This window comes from Rhinichthys klamathensis, unplaced genomic scaffold (genome assembly GCF_029890125.1).
Source record: "Rhinichthys klamathensis goyatoka isolate OS25496 unplaced genomic scaffold, OSU_Roscu_1.1 h1tg000463l_1, whole genome shotgun sequence".
Taxonomy (NCBI): Eukaryota; Metazoa; Chordata; class Actinopteri; order Cypriniformes; family Leuciscidae; genus Rhinichthys; species Rhinichthys klamathensis.
Window position 1 is genome coordinate 174,815 of NW_026606952.1, and position 16,209 is coordinate 191,023.

At 46.8% G+C, this 16,209-nt stretch overlaps 2 protein-coding genes across 2 annotated transcripts; both read right to left on the bottom strand.

Moving 5' to 3' along the window:
• Window positions 1–1,732: 1,732 nt before the first annotated feature.
• On the bottom strand, window positions 1,733–15,017 carry LOC130071855 (retinol dehydrogenase 8-like). The gene is made up of 6 exons (XM_056236760.1): window positions 14,907–15,017; window positions 12,282–12,443; window positions 11,905–12,084; window positions 11,674–11,767; window positions 10,983–11,166; window positions 1,733–1,960 (listed from the first exon to the last, which is right to left on the bottom strand). The coding sequence occupies exons 1-6, from the start codon at window positions 15,010–15,012 to the stop codon at window positions 1,733–1,735; spliced, it is 954 nt and encodes a 317-aa protein (XP_056092735.1). The 5' UTR covers window positions 15,013–15,017.
• On the bottom strand, window positions 6,306–8,482 carry LOC130071860 (uncharacterized). Its single transcript, XM_056236768.1, has 2 exons — window positions 6,568–8,482; window positions 6,306–6,392 (listed from the first exon to the last, which is right to left on the bottom strand). The coding sequence occupies exon 1, from the start codon at window positions 8,075–8,077 to the stop codon at window positions 6,581–6,583; it is 1,497 nt and encodes a 498-aa protein (XP_056092743.1). The 5' UTR covers window positions 8,078–8,482; the 3' UTR covers window positions 6,306–6,392; window positions 6,568–6,580.
• Window positions 15,018–16,209: the final 1,192 nt, after the last annotated feature.

The window sequence follows — 16,209 nt, forward strand, 5'->3', positions numbered from 1 at the left end:
CAATGTTATACCTGCCGTCTGTCATCCTCTAATAGAGCAGGAGTGTATGTGGACATGTCTGCAGGCATTCTGTTGTGTCACTGTGTCAGATTAAACAACATGTGCATCTGTTGTTTAATCTGACACAGCAACACTGAGGAATCATAATTGGAAACACATTGGAAAATCCTCTTACGTCCACATGCACATAGTCATCAAATCTCAAAGATTTACATTTGTATTAATGATTAATTGATGTTTTTCATTATTATACAGAGGTTAGGAATCTAGACACACATTCTGTTCTGAATCTTTAATAATAAAAATACACAATTTACACTTTATATAATATCTGAATCTGAACAGTTTATGTGGATTACTCAAAGGTTTAGGTGGATTAACCATATGGACATTTGGGCAAGTGCCTAGGGGCACCACGTCAAGGGGGGCAACTATTTTTTTCTCCGGTTAGACAAGCTATGCATTCTCAAACGTCTTTCCAGCCATGACCTAAATATACCCTTTCATCAGAATGTTCTAAATTCCCTGAATGTTTTGTTGAAAGTTTTTTATTTTCCCCACATGAATCAGTGGACGCACGATCTATCACCAGATTCTGGGAGTGGGCTGTGCGGTGTTGTATCTCATGTCCCTTCAACCAAAATGAAACTGCCTTGCTCCCGGATGTGTGAATTCTCTATGAAGCATCAGCCTTGCACTTTCACGTTGTACTTTGCAGCCGTTGGCAAACAGGAAAGGGACAGAGTGTAAACAAGGGATTTTTTTCATTTAATTTTTAGTTAAAAACCTCACAAATCTATGTAGTTACAGATATTACTATTGCAAACAAGACCTTTTGTTGGCCGTAACCTGAAGTGATCAACAGTTTGGATTTTCAGGATGTCAATAATCAGTTTGAAAAATTTTAGTGGGATGTTGACTGGCTTAGACCTTGGCATCGTTTGAGTTATTTTTCAATTGTCCAGATTTTGGTTAAGATTTTTTTTTTAATATATTTGCAGCGTGCTTTGTTTGATTGTATATCTTATCTTGAAGTGAAACTGATGGTTATTATATTACACCTATAACAGATGGATTCACTAGTTCTAAAATGTATTATTTTGCTGCATACTGCAGATAACACTGTAAAAAGAAGTAACCTGATTTTGTTGATTTTGTAAGAATGTCAGCTAACACTTAAAAATGACTTTTGTTGATGTTACTTTCTGTTATCAGATAAGTTTATAAATATGAATTAATTTTGAGTTTAGTAAAATTATAATAATCATAATAATAATAATAACAATTCATGTAAATTATCACGAGGCACATTTCATTTTTTGTTTTTTGTTTTAGGTTATTGGGGGCTCTTGGTGTCAATGCCCTGCCCCTGGTCAATGCCCTGCCCCTGGTATTTTAATCCGAAAATGAATCAACACCTCTGTAACAATATTTGTATGTTTACAATTTAATCTGTACAAAGACAAAAAACTAAAGATTTCAGAGTTAAAATCAGACATCTGTTTTAGTGTGAGAGAGTGTTTGAGTGTTTAACCATTAATTACTTGGAGTGCATCATTGGACCCGTTTAGGTGTAAATTCAGTTTAGCTAAAAATATCCAGATACTGTAGCTGTAACCTGTAGCTGTAAAGAGAAGCACAGTGTTCACACACAGGTACATTACTGCATGTTTGTGTACATCTGTTAGACGAGACGATTGATCTTTGTAAGTATCCACAGGAGATGTGTGTGTTAGATTGGTGAGATGGTTCGTCTCCGTAACCATCCACAGCTCAGGAACTTCATTATTCTCACGCTAACGTTCATGACTCCTCCCAGGTTATACAGCATGTGATAGAAGGTGTGAACAGACAGGCTGCGCGTCTCGTCCGCATACTTCAGTGCCACGATCGGAGTGTAAAGAGGATTCGTCAGGTTACGGAACGGAGGATGAGGCGACTCGATCACCTTCTTAGTGACCTTCAAAAACAGAGAGAGTGAGTGAGTTTCAATCTAAGATAAGCTCATGTGACTTTATTCACATTACTTTTTTCATTATTTAGTCATTTTATTACATTTCACATATCCAAACTAATGCAAGATAACTATAATAATACCGGTAATGATAACTATATTCACGTTCATACCAGAGGACAACTTAACAACTTAAATGAACGTCCACACAAACGGACGATATCTGTAAAGGTAACGTCTCGGTTACGTATGTAACCCTCGTTCCCTGAGTACAGGGAACGGAGACGTGTCGTCGGGGAGTTCCCTGACGAAATGGGATCACGCTAGGGAGCCTAATTACCTCTGATAGAATTAAAAACGAGCCAATAAAAATTGGCATGCAATCTTTGCATTCCGCGAGCCGCCTACAAACGCGGATATAAAAGCGGAAGTAAAACATTGCATAGACGCTTTCGCTGAGGAGCCGAACAGAGTCCAGCCCTCCGCGAAGGTACAGCAACATGGCGAAGGGACGACACGTCTCCGTTCCCTGTACTCAGGGAACGAGGGTTACATACGTAACCGAGACGTTCCCTTTCGTCCTGGGAACTCCAACGTGTCGTCGGGGAGTTCCCTGACGAAATGGGATCCCAAACAAAACGCCATGGTGCTGGCCCCTTCCAGCGCCCAGCTAAGCTACCCAAGCAGTTTCACAAATTGTGGGAGCTAGCTAGGGAGTCACACTGCTGTTCCGCAAGACCCACACAGTGGATTGGATAACACTGGGAAAGCGTGCCCAACCCGTAAAAGGGGGGAGGGAACGCTGCGGAAGCCAGAAGCCTGAAGAAGGCCTGGAATACACATATGTACTAGCCCAGGGGGATAGTGAAACATATGGCAGTCCCTGAGGTAGTCCCCTCCAAGGGGAGTGGGAGCGTACTCAACAGGGACGACAGAACGAGTCTGTCAAGAGGAAGACACGGCTGGACTGCACGTGGCATAATGGGTCACCGAAGAGACCACTGGACATAACACCCAGTCTACACAACAACTCCCTTAGAGGTAGTAGACCTGGCGCCGGCGGTCCGCCACGCCTGGCACCGAAGGGGTGATGGAGGAACTCACGAGGCTAACCAACGTGGGGCGCCAACGGAGCGAAAGACGCACGTATCCAGCTGAGGCACGGAGTGGCGTAGCAAGCCGACACAACCTATTCCCTCGCACCACTGGCCGTAGCGAGTACTCGGGAGGAAATAGGTTCCACACGTAGGCTTTAGAATCTAGCGAACGTGTTCGGTGTCGCCCAGCCCGCAGCTCTACAAATGTCTGTCAGCGAGGCGCCTTGAGCCAACGCCCAGGAGGCGGCAACACCTCTCGTAGAGTGAGCACGCAACCTGGGAGGACAAGGCTCACCCGTAGCTTCATACGCTAGGGTGATAGCATCCACTAACCAGTGAGCTAACCTCTGCTTGGAGACGGCCTTCCCCTTCTGCTGGCCTCCGTAACAGACAAAGAGCTGATCTGAGGTCCTGAAGCTTTGCGTTCTGTCAGTGTAAACCCGCAGGGCGCGGACTGGACAGAGAAAAGCTAGGGCTGGGTCTGCCTCCTCCTGGGGCAGCGCTTGCAGGTTCACTACCTGATCCACGAAGGGAGTGGTAGGAACCTTGGGCACATATCCGGGCCGGGGTCTCAATATCACGCGAGAAAGGCCCGGCCCGAACTCTAGGCACGATTCGTCGACCGAAAAAGCCTGCAGATCCCCAACCCTCTTAAAAGAGGCCAATGCCAACAGGAGCGCTGTCTTAATGGACAGGATATTCAGCTCCACTGTCAGCAAGGGCTCAAAGGGAGGACTTTGAAGAGCTCTCAGTACCAGAGCTAGGTCCCAAGAGGGTGCAGAGCGCAAAACACGAGGTGGATTTAACCTCCTAGCACCCTTGAGGAATCTGATGATCAGGTCGTGCTTCCCCACGGACTTACCTTCTACTACATCGTGATGTGCGGCTATTGCGGCAACATACACTTTGAGGGTGGAGGGAGACAGCCTTCGCTCCAACCCATCTTGTAGGAAGGAAAGCACGACTCTGATCGGGCAAGTTCGGGGGTCCTCCTGGTGGGAGGAACACCATTCGACGAATAGGTTCCACTTCAACGCATAGAGGCGCCTCGTAGAGGGGGCTCTAGCAGAAGTGATGGTGTTTACCACTGCCTGTGGTATATCACCTAGAACCTCCGCGTCCCGTCCAGGGACCAGACATGGAGTTTCCAGAGGTCTGGACGCGGGTGCCATAGAGTGCCCCGTCTCTGAGAAAGGAGGTCCTTCCTCAGAGGAATCGGCCAAGGAGGGGCTGTCGTGAGGAGCATGAGTTCCGTGAACCAAGTCCTGGTGGGCCAATACGGCGCCACTAACAGGACCTGCTCCTCGTCCTCCCTGACCTTGCACAGAGTCTGTGCAAGAAGGCTCACTGGGGGAAACGCATACTTGCGCAGGCCCCGGGGCCAGCTGTGAGCCAGGGCTTCCGTGCCGAGGGTCCCCTCGGACAGGGAGTAAAACCACTGGCAATGGGTCGTGTCCGGAGAGGCAAACAGGTCTACCTGTGCGACTCCGAAAACACTCCAGATCAGCTGAACCGCCTGGGGATGGAGTCGCCATTCTCCTGGCAGGGTAGGCAACCGTGAAAGCTCGTCTGCCACACGGTTGAGCTCCCCTGGAACATGAGTGGCGCGAAGCGACCTCAGATGCTTCTGACTCCATAGGAGGAGGTGGGAGGCGAGTCGCGACATGCGGCGGGAGCGTAGACCACCTTGTCGGTTGATGTACGCAACGGTCGCAGTGCTGTCCGTACGGACCAGTACGTGCTTGTCTTTGAGAAGCCCCTTGAGGCGGCACAAAGCCAAGCGTACTGCTTGCAACTCTAGGCAGTTGATATGCCAATGCAGCTGGGGCCCCGTCCACAGACCCGAGACTGCATGCCCTTTGTACGTGGCCCCCCACCCCATGGCAGAGGCATCTGTGAAAACCACAGCATGCCTGGAAACCTGGACTAGGGGTACTCCGGCCCGTAGAAACGCAGGATCCGACCACGGGGAGAAGGTTTGGCGACAGTGCGGGGTTACTTTGACCCGGAACGTGCCGCTCTGCCACGCCCACCTCGGGACTCGATCGTGAAGCCAGTGCTGGAGCGGTCTCATATGTAACAGGCCGAGCGGCGTTACTGCGGCTGCGGCTGCCATATGCCCCAGGAGCCTCTGAAATTGTTTCAGTGGAACCGCTGTCCTGCCTCGAAAAGACCTGAGGCAGGTGAGCACTGACTGGACGCGCTCCTCCGTGAGGCGCGCAGTCTGGGCGACCGAGTCCAACTCCATACCGAGATAAGAGATCCTCTGCACGGGGCAGAGTTTGCTCTTGTCCCAGTTGACCTGAAGCCCCAACCGGCTGAGGTGCCGAAGCACCATGTCCCTGTGATCGCACAACACATCTCGCGAGTGAGCCAGAATGAGCCAGTCGTCGAGATAGTTGAGAATGCGAACGCCTTGTTCTCTCATGGGAACAATGGCCGCCTCCGCGACTTTCGTGAAGACGCGGGGCGACAGGGCCAGCCCGAAGGGTAGGACTTTGTACTGATACGCTCGACCCTCGAAAGCAAACCGAAGAAATGGTCTGTGTCGAGGAAGAATCGAGACGTGAAAGTACGCGTCCTTCAGGTCGATCGCTGCAAACCAATCCTGGGGACGGATGCATTCGAAAATGCGCTTCTGCGTGAGCATTTTGAACGGGAGTTTGTGCAGGGCCCGATTCAAGACTCGCAGGTCTAGGATTGGTCGTAACCCACCGCCTTTCTTGGGTACAATGAAGTAGGGGCTGTAAAACCCGGACCTCATCTCGGCAGGAGGGACCGGCTCGATCGCGTCCTTCGCCAGCAGGACATCGATCTCTTTCCGCAGGACAGGGGCATCCACTGACCGCACACGGGTGAAGTGGATGCCCCTGAACCTGGGAGGCCGGCGTGCAAATTGAATTGCATAGCCGAGCCGAATAGTGCGGATGAGCCATCGGGACGGACCCGGAAGCGCTAGCCAGGCTTCCAGGTACCGACCCAATAAGCCCACCCGAACCACCGGCGTACCCGCGGAGGGGCAGCGAGGTGGAAGGTCGGGATCCGGCTCCAGTGGCAATGTAGCCACTGGAAGCGGGGTCCGGGCGATCCACCGTGGGGCAGACGGCAGGGAGAGCTCGTAGGCTCTCTGCTGCGGGCTGCCCCGAGGGGAGGGGAAGAGACGAGGCACGAGGCCCTGCCTCCTCGTGAACTGGCCTCTGCCCCTCTGGGCCCAGCCGCCGACCGGAGCGACGCAACCAGGGTAGCGTCGCTGCTATCTGCGGACTGGGAAGAGGGGAACGAGAGCGATGCTGCTCGCAGACAGCATCCACCGTCGTTCGGACCCTCTTGGGTGGAGGAGACTGAGTGCCCGTCAGTCTCGACCGAGGATGACCTGGAAGAGGAAGAGGAAACTGCTCTTTTATTGAAACTTTTGGGAACAAAAACAGAACGGAACAAAATATTCTCCCGCCGGCCCTCCCCCGGGGGAAGGAGGTGTGCAGAGGCACCCTCCTGAGCAGCTCCGAAGTCCTCCACCAGGTCGCCCGTCTCAGGAACGCTTCCCTCCCTTCCTTTTACGGGAAGGGGCCGGGGGCGTCTGAGCGGGCTGGGCCGCCCTCTTGCGACCAGACTTCCTCGTTCCAGGGGTGGTAGGCTGCGCTGGAGGAGGAGCTGGCGCTTGAGGGCGACCTCGGCGACGGGAAGCAGCCGGGGCTTGTACAGCCACAGGAGACGGGCCCGCAGCCGGCCGCCTCCTATGCAGGACATGCCGTATAGCCTCCGACTGCTTTTGGGCGGCGGAGAACTCCTGGGCCAAGTTCTCCACCGCGTCGCAGAAGAGGCCGCCCTGGGATACGGGGAAGTTGAGAAGTTTGTTCTTCTCCGCTTCCCTCATATCTGCCAGGGTCAGCCACAGGTGGCGCTCCTGGACCACCAAAGTGGACATCGCCCGACCCAGCGAACGTGCGGCGACTTTCGTCGCCCGGAGGGCGAAGTCCGTCGCCACACGCAGCTCCTGCAGCAAAGCTGGGTCGGGACCACCCGCCTGCAAGTCATGGAGTGCTTTAGCCTGATGGACTTGGAGCAACGCCATGGCATGCAGGGCGGAAGCGGCGTCTCCACACGCCATGTAGGCATCCCCGGTCAGACCAGAGGAAAACCTACAGGCGCGGGAGGGGAGTGAAGGGGCACCCCACCAGGAGGAAGCGGCCTTCGGACACAGTTGCATCACGATAGACCGCTCCACTGGGGGGATTCCCTCGTACCCGTGCGCCGCCCCGCTGTCCAAGGTGGTAAGGAAGGAGGAGCGAGGTTGTCTCCGCCTGTACGCCAGAGGCGCCGACCAAGACTTCCTCAACTCCTCATGCACTTCGGGAAAGAAAGGGACTGGAGCGGGTCGTGGGGCAACAGCACGACCCGCTCCGAGACACCAATCATCTAGCCGCGAAGGTTCAGGACCCGGTGGAGGGTTCCACGCAAGCCCGACATTCGCGGCCGCCCGTTCGAGCATAGCGGCCATTTCCGGGTCAGGCTCCACCGACGCCACCACACCCGAAGGGGGCAGCACCGTAGAGTCTTCGCCAGAAGATGACCGCTCTTCCTCCGATGCCGCGATCGACATCTGATCCTCAGGTGGCGCACCGAAGGAGACAACCGGAACCGCCCGAGGGGGCTCCGGCCGCTCCACCGGAAGCGCCGATGGCAGCGTGCAACTAGAGGTGTGAGGCGCCCGACAGGATCTTCCACCTGTCGCGTTTCTCACAGTAATCCTCATTCGCTCACCAACAGGAATCACAGAAGTAGCCGTCTGCTGAACTGAACCAGCAGACGAACTAGACCGGAGATTCTCTGAAGGGACTCCCCCATGTTTCAGGGATCTCAGTCTCGAACGTAGCATCGCGAGAGTCATACTCCCGCAATGAGAGCATGACTCATCCACAAACGCCGCTTCAGCGTGTGCTAAGCCCAGACACGTGAAGCAGTGTTTGTGGCCATCAGCCTGAGGGAGAAGTCGACCGCATCCAGAAACGCACGGGCGAGTCGACATCCTGAAAAGGACGCGAACACACCGTGGAGCTCTTTTAGCAAAAAATAAAAAATAAAAAATAAACTGCTCTCCAGTGCCGAAGCGCCGAGGGACCACCGCCGCAGACACCGCCGGAAACTGCAACCGCGTGCTGCACTTGAGACGAGGATCACTGAAGCACCGTCACACCAGCACACCGAACGTTTCTTCTCCAAGCTCGTTCCAAACTTCAGAACAGCAGGTAAGCTCTGAGAGGCTCCGAAGCAAAAAGCGTCTATGCAATGTTTTACTTCCGCTTTTATATCCGCGTTTGTAGGCGGCTCGCGGAATGCAAAGATTGCATGCCAATTTTTATTGGCTCGTTTTTAATTCTATCAGAGGTAATTAGGCTCCCTAGCGTGATCCCATTTCGTCAGGGAACTCCCCGACGACACGTTGGAGTTCCCAGGACGAAAGGGAACTACTTTTGGTCTCCACGCCAATGGACAATAACTATAACGATACATAGCTATATTCACGTCCAGTGTTGTGTGTAACGCGTTACAAAGTAATGTAGTTCCTTTTTCAATTCTGCACAACGTTACTTTTCCCAGGGACAGATTTGACAGCGACACTGTCTCCTCAGCTGCGCGCTTGCAATAGTCACAAGCTCCACACGGTAGTGACAGAGGCTGGTAGCAGAGCAATCAATTCTGTGAATTACACTGCGCAAACCAAAAGTAATACTACCCACCGGATGAAGAACGGTTGGCTCTCCACAGAACACAAAATATTCATTTTATTGTATTTTTCGTGAGGAAAAAAACAACGTTATGGACGTAATAGTTCTTTGGACGTGACCGCTATGAAAGCGGTACTAAAAGACTGCTTTAAAACTTTCACAGAGACCTCAAACAGGCATTTAAAACACCAAATATTAAGGATTGGCATATCAAGCAAAATAATATTTGATGATTGCTCGAAAATCGTACCTCTCCCCCCACATGCTTACCGTAAGACGGCGTTCGCTCAAATTCCGCTCCGATATTACATTTCTCTGTAGCCTACTGTATAGGCCTACGTGTTGTAGCCTAGTCATTAAAGAAAACGATTTAGTTTAAATAAAATACTTAATTTTTATATTTCATCTATGTTGATTATATGAAAAGTGAAAAGCATGAGAAAGATCATAAGATGTGCAATCGGGAGACAAATGGAATGGGCAGACAGGATTTTGGCCACTTCAAAAATCTTTTTGTTTGTTTTTGTAGAAAGCCTTTCTTTAACCTCTTAACCAGCGCCCCATTTTTTGAGAATTTTCTGAAAATGACATACCCAAATACAAATGTCTGTAGCTCTTAAACCCTATGGTCCACATTCATAACTCTGATCTTTTTTTAAACTAGACACTTGAAACTTTGTTACCCAAGAGTCATTATTACTCAAAGTAGCATAGGAACAGAGTAAAACAAGGTAAAATTTACATGAATGTGACTCACGATTTCTTTTAAATGGTAAATGGTAAATGGACTGCATTTATATAGCGCTTTCACAGACCCAATGGCCACCAAAGCGCTTTACATTTGCCTCACATTCACCCATTCACACACCGACGGGCTGGTGTATTGATTGCAAAAACAAGTCTAGAACATGGTTCTTGAGTGTTTTAGCTTTCAAATGATGCATAGTTTATGATAGTCAGATGAATATTTGTTATAAAACAAAGCTTAAAAAAGGTAATAAAAGTATAGCCACGCCCTCGACGGCCCGCTCGCGGGCCGATGCGGGTTAAGAAGTTAAAGTGAATTTGGTTTTGTATTAATTGTATCTTAATTTTAATCAATTTTTTTACCAACCAATTGTCTAGATTTAATAAATAAGAAGTAAATATAGCAGGCAGGCAATATAATCAGGACTTCTCAGGAGCTCCGTGCCGGCGCGTGAACTGGAGCGCGTCTCATAAATGAACCGAAACTCAGCGTATAAGCTACTTGCCTCAAAGATCATCTGAGAAATATATAGAAAGCTTGAAATGTGTACTTTAAAACAAAACTATTCAAAACGAAAGAAAACAGACTACTCTCTGCTTATGTAATCCGTATGAAATGGGCATTTCTCTCTGGCGCGTTCACTACTGCGAAGATCGCGAGTCAGCATCTCAACTTTATCTTTGCAGCCGACACTGACAAAGAAAACACTTGTTTATTAATAAACAATTGAAATGTCTCATTGCTATATTTGACATATTCATAATCATTAGGCCTACTTTTGCTGGTTCTTTGTGACATTTTTCATGAACGCGTCACCACCGCTCAATAGTTAAGATTGTTCTTTGGTGTTCAGTTTATACAGGTTTTTCAAATGTTATTTAAATAAAAATATATATTTTTCTATCTCAAAATCTCTCTTTTTTTCTAGTTTTTTCCCCTAGTTTTTCAATAAGTAGAGTTCATAGTAGAATTGTATGTATGCCTACACATTTAGGAACAGATATTGGGTTCTGCCCAAAGTCAAGCAACATAAAAGTAACGCAAAAGTAACGAGTAACATAAATAGTTACTTTCCAAGGGGGGTAACTAAGTAAAGTAACGGATTACTTTTTTTAAATGTAACGAGTAACGAGCAAACACTACTTTTTAAAAGTAACTTCCCCAACACTGTTCACGTCCATACCAATGGATGATAACTATAAAGATAACTATTTTTGGCCTCCACACAAACAGATGATAAATGCTTGAACTTTTTAAAGTCGGTGGATTTGAATTGGCTGTCAGTGTTTTAATCGTTCATTACCTGGAAGGAAATCTTTCTGAAAGTGATTCCAGCGATATCGTTGCTGTGTGTCGTTATTTTAGTAATAGTGTGGACTTGCTGTAATGATTATTAAAGCTTTGTTTCTAGTTATGGTTCTTGGTGTGAACAGGTATGAATTCACGTGTGTTCTGACCTTGGCGATGTCTTCAGGTGTTTGTGCCAGGCCTTGAAAGAGGTTGACTTGGGTGGGCAGGTAGCAGTTCCTGAAGTGAGAGAGCGTCTCAGCATCAGCACCGGCAAACTCTTTCTTAGAAACGTCTGTCATCAACTTCATCTCAAACTCTGTGTTTACAGGCCCGGGCTCGATCATCGACACACTGACAGACAGACAGAGATGGGAAAGTACGTCAGACTGCAGTGAGAGGCATCAGCACAGATCTAGAACCACAGGAAGAACCCTCTAGAACCCTCTCAAGCCCATGTAGGCAATATATTTATGATGCTTTTGCTTAATGACAAAGCTCTTTTAGTAATGGAATATATATTAAAATAATATTTTAAGACAATGTTTAATGGCAAACACTATTTTAAAGATCTGAAACGCACCTATCAAACGTGAAAAGCAAGTAACTTTGTGGGCGGATCTAAAATGGGTTGGTCTGAAGTAGTTACATTACTCATAAGTGTGGTTTGGGCGTAACGTGAAATAAACCAATCAGAGCGTCATCTCACATTCCCTTTAAAAGCAGGCACGCTTGTTCCATGGCAGATTTGCTATTATAATGGCAGATTATAAAGTCCGCTGTGCGTCGGTTGCAAAATAGATATGATACATCCGTCGTTGTGCAAAGTCAATTGCGCTGGGTGCAAGCCCTTAGACTCACGTGACGTTAAACTTGAGCAGCTGGATGGCGAGACTCTCACACAATCCCTCCGTGGCGAACTTTGACGCGGAGTAGACGTCATTAAACGCCACACCTGTAAAGAGCAACACAAATCTGTTTTCTGTTTCTGTACACTGATTTTTCCACTTGTGTGTCATTCAGCAGATCCTCATGAAAGGTGAAGAGCTCTTCTACTGTTCTTCAAGAAGTATCTGTGTCTGACTGTCTTACCATGCAGGCCCAGCACGCTGCTGATGACGACGATGTGTCCAGAGCGTCTCCTCTTCATGTCGGGCATGACCTCTTTAATCATGCGCACAACACCGAAGAAATTGGTCTCGAACACCTGCTTCATGTCGTCCAGACTGAGAGCCTCAATGGGCCCCACCAGCCCGACGCCAGCGTTATTGACTACAAACACACAGATGAATTCTGGCTGAAGCTGAAGACTTAAAAGAGAAACTGACGCTCAGATTCATCATCTTAACCTGAGCACGAATTAACAGAAGCCAGCAGAGACAGATCTGTGAGTGTGTGTGTGTGTGTGTGTGTGTGTGTGTGTGTGTGTGTGTGTGTGTGTGTGTGTGTGTGTGTGTGTGTGAACTCACTCAGTATGTCTATATGTCGATCTTTGACGCTGTCGACACACTGTTTGACTGATTCATCACTGCAGACGTCCAGCGTGAGCAGAGACAGAGTTCGTCCGTACGCGTCTCCAGCCGCTTCAACCAACTTATCCTTCCGCTTCAGATCCCGCATCGTAGCTATGACTGAACACACACCGAGAGAGAGAGAGAGAGAGAGAGAGAGAGAGGGGACTAGTTACTCAACACACACACACAAATAAATGAGTCAGACTTCACAGAGAGCTTTAACTCTCCCATTGTCAGTACAAGATCTTGGTCAAAAAAAATTAATGCAGCTCTGAATGGAAATATGTATTTTTGGCTAGGTAGTGTATAATATGAGGGATTGATCAAGTCCCTTCAGATCAGTCAGATCTGATTCCTATTGGCTACAGTGAGTTTCTGTCATTATTACTCACATAAACATCGGATTAAAATTTCAGAAACAAACTTAACAGCCTCCAAACAGCCATTGAGCTGCTGACTCATGGAAACAATCCTTTCAGTCTAAAGCTCTGACTCCATGAGTCGATGAGTTCATTACTCTTACCATGCTAATCAGAGCATAGCAATCTGAGATCTCATTCAAACTCTACCAGTAGCTCTTTTTTCAACATGACATCATGACTTTGCGTAAACATACACGCCACTTTCAAGTCAAGTGGCGTGTTATCTATACGCATTTTGAGCTATCCGCGTGTATGTCCACGCCGAAACGAAACGTCATCTTTTGCGTGTATGTCTACGCCGTTAAATGTCCGAGTGATTCCGCGTGTATGTGTACGCCGTTAAATGTACGAGCGAAACGAAGCAAAATCTATATCTACATCTGTGGAGCAATATTTTTTTTTCCTAGGATGGTAGGGGAAGACTCATAAATGGTATTAACCCCAGTGACGGGTAGGTTTAGGGACGGGGTTGGGGTAGGTCATATATCTATATATACATAATACAGTAATGTAACGTTAAGTCAAGGCGTTGATAAACACGCTGAAAAGCGATTATGCGTGTTGATAGCACGCCAAAAATGGAAATACGAATTGGCGTGTCATACATACGCCATTTCATGAGATCAGTCTGCTTTTTTAATGTTGTTTGCTTAAAGGAGCATTGCTGAAATTTCTAACCGTTACTGACACCAGTGGCCGTTAGAGAAACTGCAGCCAGTCTCATACTCGTTCTCGGTGCGCACGCTCGTTGGCCGCACTAGATAAGGCTTTCTTTTTAACTTAGGAGGAGTTTCCGTGGGTGTCTGGATTGTGCTGGAGGCTGGTCGCTTCTTTCCGTCCGCAGAGTCCATTTGAAACACTACTGCTAGCGACTGCCGCTGCTTACTAATGGCTGCCGTACGGATGTAAGCCCAAGTAGACGAGAACGCGCATGACGTCACATTTTGTGAATTTTCACGCCAATTCGGACCCGACTCCTCCACACACAATTGAGCCTACAGGCTGATAGAGGCGACCGTGGTGGACAGTCAAGGTGTCATTCTTTCTCTTACATTATGGTTGGCTCATAAATGTACAAATGAAAACTCTATCTAGTTTATACGCGGTTGTGAGGTATCTGAAAAAATAGTTCCACTATAGCAAATAACACGGATTGAAAGCATTCATTGCGCCGATATATTTGTTTTTAATCATCAACAAACACCACTAACCACTCGATGAGTTGCACAGTTTTGAAAACGAACGTTAAGGGTTGTTTTAAGGACATGTTTGAGCATGCCCATAGACAGCCACTCTGAAGCGCTCAGAGGCGATTCTAAAATAGTCAAAAAGTCGAGACAGGACCCATCGTCAACATTTCTAAGTCCACCACTCTAGTTCATCCAAAACACACTAGAAAATAGACTCAAAGTGCTAAATACCGGAATTATCCTTTAACCTTGGCTTGGTATCTGCAAATTATAATGTGTTTTGCCCGAGCTCATATATTAAAAACTGCATTAAACTTCAGAATAAATCTCTGTAGCTTATCGGCCCTACCATCTTATGGTTATAAAAATAAAATCTAAAAATAACCTGCAGGGAACGTTCTGGGTATGGTCTCTTATACTAAAAAAGAACCAATAGAGAAAGTTTATACAAAAAATAATTAAACGGGAACCATATGGGAATGTTATGGGAACGTTCGTGTTTGCTGGGATAATGACGCTATTGTCTTTCTACGTTAACTTATTTGATGAAATATTAGATGAAGTTTGCATAATTTATATAAGTACTTACATAAGTTACTTTCATGTTTTAATACTGTGAAGCTGCTTTGAAATGATCTCTGATGTAAAATGCGCTATAAAATAAAAGGAGATTTGACTTGGTTTATGCCTAATAAAAGCAGGTCTGACAAAAATCATAAAGGGATGTTCATGGAATGTCCATCGTCCGAAAGACCTTCCTCTAGGAATCCCGTAAGATCCTACTAAACAAAGTGATTCTTCTGAACAGGGACATTTATACCAAGTCGGTTCTTGTTTGATTCATTAGTTGTTCCTTTAAGAATGTTTGGCAAACTAAAGTAGCCATAACTGTACTGTGGTATTTCACCAGAAATTGTTGATGTTTTGATCTGTATTGTGTCTTTGATTATCATGGATTCGTGTCTTACCGTAGTATCGCTTGTTCTCGTCTCTCGCGAGCTGCACGGCGATGCCCATCCCGATCCCGGACGAGCAGCCGGTGATCAGCACCACTCGCTGGCCCTCCGTCGCCATGGTTTCCGCGGAGTGATGGAGCGCGAGCTGCGTGCGAGTCTCTTCAGCGGATCAGCACACATGAACGCGCCCGGATTACTCAATCAGCCTGCGGGATTTATCATTTGCACAGTGTGATAGTGATTCAGCAGATAGAGATAGATCGCCTATATAAAGTGCACAGTCATAGGCTACATTAGGTTGCAGTTAAATTAAGTCCCGGTTTTTATATTTAAAATTGCTATCAAAATACAAGCACCGTTTAGAAAAGACAAAGCTTAAAATTTTTATAAATATTTCACTTGCACATATTTCAATATAATATTAATTATAATATTGTGTGAATGGAAGAGCCTATGTTTTGAATGGGCACACGTCACGAGACACAATATTCTCCCTCGAGCAGAAACCGTTAAACGTCAATCACGGAGCGCGCGCAAAGGGAGTCTGACAGGAGCTTTTCTGAGGTAATTTACCACAAGGTCTGTGCTTTTACTTCACAACAACTGACTTTCATCAAGTTATACAAATATATGACAGTAATGTCATCACATTAGGTGTAGACGAATAAATAAATAATAAATAAAGACGCTGGTAATGTGCCGCTATAAACATAAGTGAGCGAGCGCACTATGGACTTATCAAATGGATTTCTGTTTCCTGATACAGGTCCGTATATTTGGATATGACTTTTAATTGGATATAATTAAAATATTTTTGTATCTTAGGCAATTTTTAAATGGTTCTTTCACCTTTAATTCTCAGAAACAAGAAAACGTGAAAGAGGAAACTTCAGTCCAGGTGACGAACTTCGAAACATTGTTTGTCACGTGATATAAATTCTGGATAAATTTAAGTCCTGTAGGTATTCATGTAATAGAGACTGCTTAAACTTAATTAATGAAAAGACACTATTTCAGAGACCACTGAACTGTCACACGTCGCACCTCAAGATCAGTATAGTCATCTCGTATTATCATATTATTTATTTACCCTCATTTTACCAGTAAGTCTCATTGAGATTAAAATCTCTTTTACCTGGCCAAGGTAGCAGCCATACAGTAAGATAGCTACATTTTGAAATAGGCTACAACAAGTAGCAATAGAACAGAAATATTAGAACATAGTATCCTCTTAACAAAAACCATCACAAGCCTCCATTATCACTCTTTTTATAATACATTTACATTCACCAATAGATACAAATTTGTCTAGTTT

What these genes read in the sequence shown, in the direction of transcription:
- LOC130071860 (XM_056236768.1), bottom strand. Translation starts at nt 8,077, where the DNA reads ATGTCGACTCGCCCGTGCGTTTCTGGATGCGGTCGACTTCTCCCTCAG.
- LOC130071855 (XM_056236760.1), bottom strand. Translation starts at nt 15,012, where the DNA reads ATGGCGACGGAGGGCCAGCGAGTGGTGCTGATCACCGGCTGCTCGTCC. An exon ending in TCGACATATAGACATACTGA is followed by an intron (nt 12,085 to 12,281) that starts GTGAGTTCACAC and finishes GTGTGTTTGTAG; the next exon opens with TCAATAACGCTGGCGTCGGG. An exon ending in CAGCGTGCTGGGCCTGCATG is followed by an intron (nt 11,768 to 11,904) that starts GTAAGACAGTCA and finishes TGCTCTTTACAG; the next exon opens with GTGTGGCGTTTAATGACGTC.